General features: G+C 37.5%; 1 protein-coding gene across 1 annotated transcript; it reads left to right on the plus strand.

Moving 5' to 3' along the window:
- Positions 1-257: 257 nt before the first annotated feature.
- Positions 258-5902, plus strand: LOC146928987 (uncharacterized). Its single transcript, XM_085707183.1, has 2 exons — positions 258-1086; positions 5886-5902. The coding sequence occupies exons 1-2, from the start codon at positions 258-260 to the stop codon at positions 5900-5902; spliced, it is 846 nt and encodes a 281-aa protein (XP_085563309.1).
- The last annotated feature ends 2113 nt before the right edge of the window (positions 5903-8015 follow it).

The raw sequence follows: 8015 nt of genomic DNA on the forward strand, positions 1-8015 counted from the left end.
GGTTTGGGAGCCCCCAGACGTAGGCGTGTTGTGCCAAACTGGGTCAACAAACTCACTGTGTTCTTTACTTTCATGTCATTTATTTTGTTGTTTTAACTTCTGTTTATCACGTGATGTTGAAACATTAAACTGAACATTACAAACGTTTAAACATCTGACAGAACATTTTAAAACAAGTGCGCTAAAATTTCAATTGGTATCAGAGCAGGCACCCTGCCTATTTTAGGGTGAGCTCCAGGAAGTTCTATTCTAGCATCATGGACAAGGAAGGAGGATTTGTGAACAGACCACCTTTGTTAGATGGCTCGAACTATGATGATTGGAAATCATGCATGAGTGCTTTCCTCAAATCCATAGATAGCAAGACATGGAAAGCAGTTCTGAAGGGCTGGAAACATCCTGTTGTGCTTGACAAAGATGGAAACAAGACAGCTGATCTAAAACCAGAAGAAGAGTGGTCCAAGGAAGAAGATGAATTAGCTCTTGAAAACTCGAAGGCTTTGAATTCTTTATTCCATGGAGTGGACAAGAACATGTTCAGATTCAAGCAATGCACTGTGGCTAAGGATGCTTGGGAAATTCTCAAAACTACACACGAAGGTACATCTAAAGTGAAAATGTTAAGGCTTCAACTTCTAACTACAAAGTTTGAAAATCTAAAAATGATGGAGGATGAGAACATACATGTCTTTTACATGAATGTCCTTGACATGACTAACTCCTTTGACTCACTTGGAGAAAAGATGTCTGATGAAAAGCTCGTCAGAAAGACTCTCAGAGTTCTACCTAAGAGATTTGATATGAAGGTGACTACGATTGAAGAAACACAAGACCTCTCCAATATGAAGGTTGATAAGCTAATAGGATCACTTCAAACTTTTGAATTAGCCAAAGGATATAAGATGAAAAACATAGCATTCGTTTCCAACACCGATGAGGAAGATGTTCAATCTGAAATGGAGACTGATGAAATTATTTTAGATGCAATTATGCGTCTTGGTAAAGAGTTTAACAAAGTGTTGGAGATGATTGACAAAAAGTCGAGGCCAAATGTTCAGAACATCTCGTTCAACATCAGCAGAAACAGTGAGTGTAACAGCCCGATTTTCGCTAGTTTTATTTTATTATTTATTTATGTGTAATGTATATGCTCTTATGTGATTATTTGCCTCGGTGTGTATTTTTTTGGTTAGGAATTGTAGAATTCGGTGTTAGAAGGGTATTTTAGTCATTGTGGACTTAGGGGCATTTTGGTCATTTTGAGAGTAGGGGTAATTTTGTAATTTTGGTTGAGGATTATTTTAGTGCTTAGTGAGAGTTATTATTTTACTAAATGTTAGGGAGTTGTAGTAATTATTTTATTTACCGGTAAGTGACCGTTAGTGATATAATTTACCGTTAAGTGAGTAGTGATATTTTTGGGGTTAGAATAGAAATGGGTTAGGCTCATTAAGGTTTGTGAGATAAGCCCAAATGAGTAGAGTATATAAACTCTAGTTGTTGGTGAAATTAGGTTTTACAAACATTTATCATTTCATTTCAATTGAAGAGAAGAGATAGAGGCTAGAGAGGAGAACAAGAACAAGGGTTGGAGCTAGAAGAGGGGATTCATCATCTAGGAGCTAAATTGAAGCTTGGGTTAGAGAATCTTGGTGCTAGAGGTAAGAGGGTTAGAATTCAAACATAATTCACAATTTTTCTCTTTACCCATTTTTTTGAAATTGATGAATTGAATCTAATTGTTGTAAATTCGTGCATAATTGTTGTTGTTATATTTGAGAACATGATTTGCATGATAATTGTATGTTAGTATGTGAATTAACATGTTGAAATGCATAATTGTTGGTACCTTATGTTCTTGAGCAAATTTGATGAGAAATGAAGTTGTGATGTTGAATTGTGCATGAATTCGTGTTCATTAGTTGTTGTTGATGATTGTTGAACTGTTAGAATCGAATTGGAGTAACTGGAAACGTTATTTATGGATTCATGAGGAGATTTGTGGTTATGTTGGTGTTTTGAGAAAATTTCATGATTTTGATGAAATGAGCTAAATTGTTGTTTCTAATGCATGATTCATGTTTGTTTAAGTGTATTGAACCTATTTTGACCCATAAACACTTTCTGGAACTTGGTTTGGGAGTTGGGGATTTGAAAATTGGGATTTTGGGTGAAAATGATGTGAAAACCCGTAACTACTGCATAATTTCGCAAGAAAGGCGCTAATAGCGAAACTGTCTCGACAATTTTCGCTAATGGCGAAAATTTCGCTAATAGCGAAATTGCCCAGAAACAGTTTTTCTGTTTTGTTTGTTTTGAGCTTTGGGGGACCAATCCAATACTTCTAAAATGTTTCTTTGGACTTAATTAACATCTGTTTATACCTTTAATCCTACTGGAACATGATTTGAATTGGTTTGGACTTGAATTTGTGAAAATCGTCTAACTTTTGTAAAAACGGTCCAAACGTGATTTTTTCGAAAACTCGTTTTCTTCCGGAATTTGAAGTGGGATTAGAGTTATATAATGTTTATATGATTTCTAAAATTGGTTGTGAGTGGTTTCATCAAGTTTGAACTTGTTTTGCTTCGAAAATGGAAAATTTTGTGAAAAGTGATAAAGTGAGACGAACTTTGTGTTTTTCTTGAATTCGTCGTATTTGGATGATGAAATGCTTATGTAATCTTTGCTGCATATATATGTGACTTGTGAGAACACATGGCATAGGCAATTGAGCTTGTTTACTTGGTTTTGGTTTAAATGCTCAAATACTTGTAATATTTTGACTTTGAGAGACGAACTTGATTAAAGATGATTTTTGAGAACCTATTGCTTATCAACCTTTTATGAACATATTGATATGACTATGAAATGGTGTATGAATGGTTATTGAGTGATGAATATGATGTTTGTGATCATATGTTGTATTTGTTCCTTTATTTGGATTGTAAAGAATTATATGGAAATGTGGCAACTATATGTCGATTTATGTGGACATGATTGGTGATGTATATGTGTGTGACAACTATATGTTGCTTGTATTGTGAATGTTGTCGGTGATTGTATATATGTTATGTGGAGGTGAATTGTTGATGATTGCATATATAAAAATATTGGTGATGTTGAGGTGATTATTGTTTGTGTGAACATATGCATTTGTAGTTGAGTCATATGTTCAGGCATTCATGACTGATGGTGGTGGATTTTATATCCAAGACTAATGGTGGCGGATTTCATATCCAATTAAGGTGAGTACGATGTTTTTGTTGCATCGAAGGTGACGACCTTGAGGTGTTTTGGTACCACATGCATCTAGATGAGTCTAGAGCCATTGCATAAACTGTTGGTGAATTGAATTGCATTGAAATGTGTTTGGTGTTTGACTTGCTAATTGTAATTGTGGATTGAATTGTTAATTTTTAATTGTTGATTGACAAGGTGAAGTTGTGATATGTGTATAATACACTTATTTAGATGAACTTGGGATGGTGATAAAGAATAATATGCATGTGTTGTAAATACTTGTGGTTATATGAATGAATTGTTATTCTCGAATATATTCTTTCATTTCCAATGTTCATGATAAATGCTTTTCGTGGATTATGATGATGTAATGCTAACCTTCAGTGGTTTACCACCTACCTTTCCGTATGGACGGGTAGATGGAGTGCAGTATGCTTAGTTGTTTGCTTGATGATGTCGAGGAGTGGAGTTCCTCTTTTATATGCAAGTGTCTAGATTAGGGCTCTGATCTAGGATAGTTCTTGCATGTTAGTTTTATTTTGGACCCTGTATTTTGGAGTTGAGACATTAATTGTTATTTGAGATTTGGAGAATACATTTGTATTATGTTGAGATTCGGAGATGTTTTATGAATTATATGTATGTCCGCTGCTATGTTGTGTAACATGATCTTCATGCATGTATTTATGTGGTTTGATTCAAAGACGTAGCATCTATTTCTAGAATATGTTTGTATATTCGCGCGTTTTACCGCTTATTAGAAATAGGGTGTTACAAGTTGGTATCAGAGCCGTGGTCGGTCTTGTGATAAGTGTTTAAAAGTGATATATTTCATATAGGAGTTTAGGCATTTTAGTGACTTGTTTTGCAAGATTCTCTATGGAAAACTCCAATTATTGTGTAAATATGTCATTTATGCTTTTGAGCCTTATTCTACCCTTTTTGTGCAGGAAAATACAAGCAAGAATCAAGAAACGTCAAAGTTCAATGTCACACGCTATTAGCGTGTCCTACGCTATTAGCGTGATGAAGAAATGCCCAAGGTCAGAGAGATACGCCAATAGCGTACCTGGGGCGTAGGATCTGGAGCACTTTTGAAGAGTACGCTAATAGCGTATTCTGAGCTATTAGCGTACAAGCTCCCGAGAGCTACGCCATAGGCGTACCTGGAGCGTGGCTGTCATGAAGAAACACGCTATAAGCGTGGGTTACGCTATAAGCGTAGAAGCTCCAGAGGACCACGCTATTAGCGTAGCTGAAGCGTAGAAGCAGGGCAAGGCCAACGTGGCACAAGCCCATTGGCCAGATTATAGGCCGACATACCACGCTATTAGCGTAATCTGCGCTATTAGCGTAGGTGCAAAAACACAGGCACATATAAATAGCATTCTTACCTCTCTTTTAGAGGATTCACTATTCCATTGAAACATTTTATACATTTCTAGAGAGAGGTTAGAGCTATTTCATAGAGAGAAACACAAAGCAAGTGATTAAGGAGTAGATTCAACCCTAGATTCATTGAGACATCAAGGATCTTGGCATGGAATCTTCATCTTTCCTTCATTCCTTGCATTAGTTTACATGTCTATATGTAACTATCACCTTCTTTGTAGTATTGAGGTAACAATCAAGCTATTATGTAATCTTTTGATCTTTTAATATATAAGGTTCTAGCTTAATGATTCAATATTGTTGTTATTCTTGCTTTTAATGCTTTCAAAGAGATTCAAGATGATTTGGACACAAACTCTTGAATCTAGAACTAGAATAACAATCTATCTTATGTTATAACACTCTTGACAAGCTTGTAAACCTTTGATAATTACTTTTAATCAAGCTTTTAATGCTTTCGGATACTTAATCAGGCTGGACACGGTCGATTAAGTTATCCGATCGACCAAGTTATCGTTTAAAGAATTTGGACACGAATGTTTAAACGCTAACTTGGAAATAACGATGTCGCTTTGGACACGAAGGATATTGTAGAAATGATTGTAATAATATTGGTTATAAAGCTAGATTCTGTTAATCGATCGAGAGATTGCTGCTGTTATGCTTGCTCGTTATCTTATACCGCAAGCGAAATAGTTCGATACCCTCTCGTTTTTACTTTTATGTCATCTATGGATAGTGTTACAAACAAACAAATTATATCCAAACCCTTAACATGAACTATTGTGAAAATGCTTATAATAAACGTAACTCCCTGTGGAAACGATCCTATATATACTCACGTGTACATAGTTATATGACATGTAGGAAAAATCTTACATCAAAATGGCGCCGTTGCCGGGGAGTAACGGAAAATTTATTATAAGTATGGAAACAATTTTGTCATGATAAGTCAATTTTGCACAAAATTCTTTCATGCATATACATATACACTTATATCATTCATTATTTTTGATGCTAACCACCTGGTATAGTCTTGGTGAACTTTGTTTATGCGAGGTACCGTTGCTAGCGAAGACCTACAATTTGATCCTGAGATTGAGAAAACTGCTAGGTTACTTAGAGCTCAAGCAAAGGAAGCTAAGAGATTAGCCAGGCTGGCTCAGCCGGAATCTTTACTTTTTATTCCTTCTCCGTCAGGTTCGGTGCATACTATATCACTTGGTGATTCTTCACATTCTTCACCACAGTCATCTCCGAAGAGTGAACCAGAAGTAGTTATGGCTCAGGAAGATGATAATGATGCTCTACCTATGTGGATTAGTCCGAGGAGGCTAGCTAATCTTGGCAATCGTAATGCCAAATCAATTGAGCTGAAGTCGGGGTTGATAAACTTGATAACTCATAAACAGTTTACCGGTATGGATCATGAGGATCCATATAGACATTTAACCAACTTCTATGTTATCGCCGGTACACTTGGTGCAAAGGAAGATGAGGAAGAGGGTGTGTTTGTGCAATTGTTCCCTCATTCTTTGATCGGGAAGGCTAAGGAGTGGTATCTTGATCAACCAACTTCTTTGATGGAAAATTGGGGTGAGCTAGAGAAAGCATTTCAAGAAAGGTTCTTTCCGGAGGATAGGCATCTTGAGGCTAAAACTTCAATTACAACTTTTGCTCAAGGCCAAAGTGAGACTCTTTGTGAAGCTTGGGAGCGCTATAAATCATTGCTAAGGAATTGTCCAAAGCATGGTTTTCATAGCCAAATGCAACTATATCTTTTTCGTCAAGGGCTTCAAGACATGTCCAAGACGATGCTAGATGCAAGTGCTGGAGGTTCTATTGCTTTGAAAAATCCAGCTGATGCTGTCAAAATCATCAACCAAATGGCTATCAACACAAGAAAATCTTCTCACAACCGGAATCCTCAACAAAGGAAAGCCGGTATCCTTGAACTAGAAGCAAATGATGCGGTCTTAGCTCAAAATAAGCTTCTCACTCAACAAATAGAAGCTATGCAAAAGGAGATGAGAGCTATGCCAAAACAAATTCTTGAATCTCTCAAGCAAGAAGGAGGAACCGCTCAAGTCAATACTTGTGAGCTTTGCACGGGAGATCATCCCACCGGCTTTTGTCCCACACCTGGTTCTTTTGAAGAGGAAGAGGTCAACTATGTGGGAAACCAACAAAGGCCTAACCAACCACAACAAGCCGGAACCTCACAACAATCCCAAAATCCGGGTACTTCCAATTCTCAAGGAAGATATCCGGCCACTCAAAACTTTCAGAGACCGTGGAGAGCACCTTACAACAATAACTACCAATATCCGCAATCAAATTTCCACCAACAACCTTTCCCTCAATTCCAACAACCCTTCAATAATCAATACCAATTTCCACCACCAAATAACCCCCAACAACCTAACAATTCCCAAAGCACCGAGGAGGTCTTGAAGCAATTCATGCAAATGTCCATGGCTAACCAGAAAAACACCGACGCGTCCATCAAAGGCCTTGAGACGCAAGTTGGTCAGTTAGCACAACAAATGGCTCAAGGTCCTCCGCAAGTGGGAACTTTCACCGCAAACACTCAACCAAATCCTAAGGAGCATCACAAAGCATAGCAGTCAAAAGCTATAGCTACAAGGAGTGGTAGAGTAGTAGGTAGAGGGGTAGGTGATGATGTTGTTGTTGTTGAAAAGAAGGAAGATGAAGTTGTTAACGAGGAGGACAAAGAGAAGTTCGAGGAGGACAGTGTAGAGATAGAGAAGGAAGTGTATATAAAGAATAAAGAAGCATTAGTTGAAAAAGAAAAAAATCAAAAAAGAGATCTAGTGGAACAAGAGGAGATGGAGAGTAAGAATAAAGATGTGGGGAAAGATAAAGGGAAGAAACAAGAAGTTGAGAAGCAAGTGGTGGCTCAACGCTTACCATACCCACATGCTCCATCGAAGAAAGACAAAGAGCGGCAATACGCAAGGTTTCTTGAACTCTTCAAGAAGTTGCAAATTGATATACCATTCTCAGAAGCCTTGGAGCAAATGCCGGTCTATGCGAAGTTCATGAAAGATATCCTTTCCAAGAAAAGAAGAATCAACGATGAAGAGACGATCCAAATTGATGCCAATTGTAGTGCTATTATTCAAAGAACGTTGCCTAAGAAAGAGCAAGATCCGGGAAGAGTCACTCTACCGGTAGCTATAGGCACAACACATGTAGGTAAAGCACTACTTGATCTTGGATCAAGCATCAATCTCATGCCCTTGTCCGTTGCCAAAAGAGTTGGTGACCTTTGTATAAAGCGGACAAGGATGATGTTGCAATTGGCCGACAAATCCTTTGCAAAACCACTAGGTATGGCCGAAGATGTTCTTGTAAAA

This window comes from Medicago sativa, chromosome 4, assembly GCF_051527215.1.
Source record: "Medicago sativa cultivar Bolivia chromosome 4, Bolivia_mono, whole genome shotgun sequence".
Taxonomy (NCBI): domain Eukaryota; kingdom Viridiplantae; phylum Streptophyta; class Magnoliopsida; order Fabales; family Fabaceae; genus Medicago; species Medicago sativa.

Bases quoted from the DNA above. Each gene is read 5' to 3' on its own strand.
- LOC146928987 (XM_085707183.1), top strand. From the start codon at position 258: ATGGACAAGGAAGGAGGATTTGTGAACAGACCACCTTTGTTAGATGGC.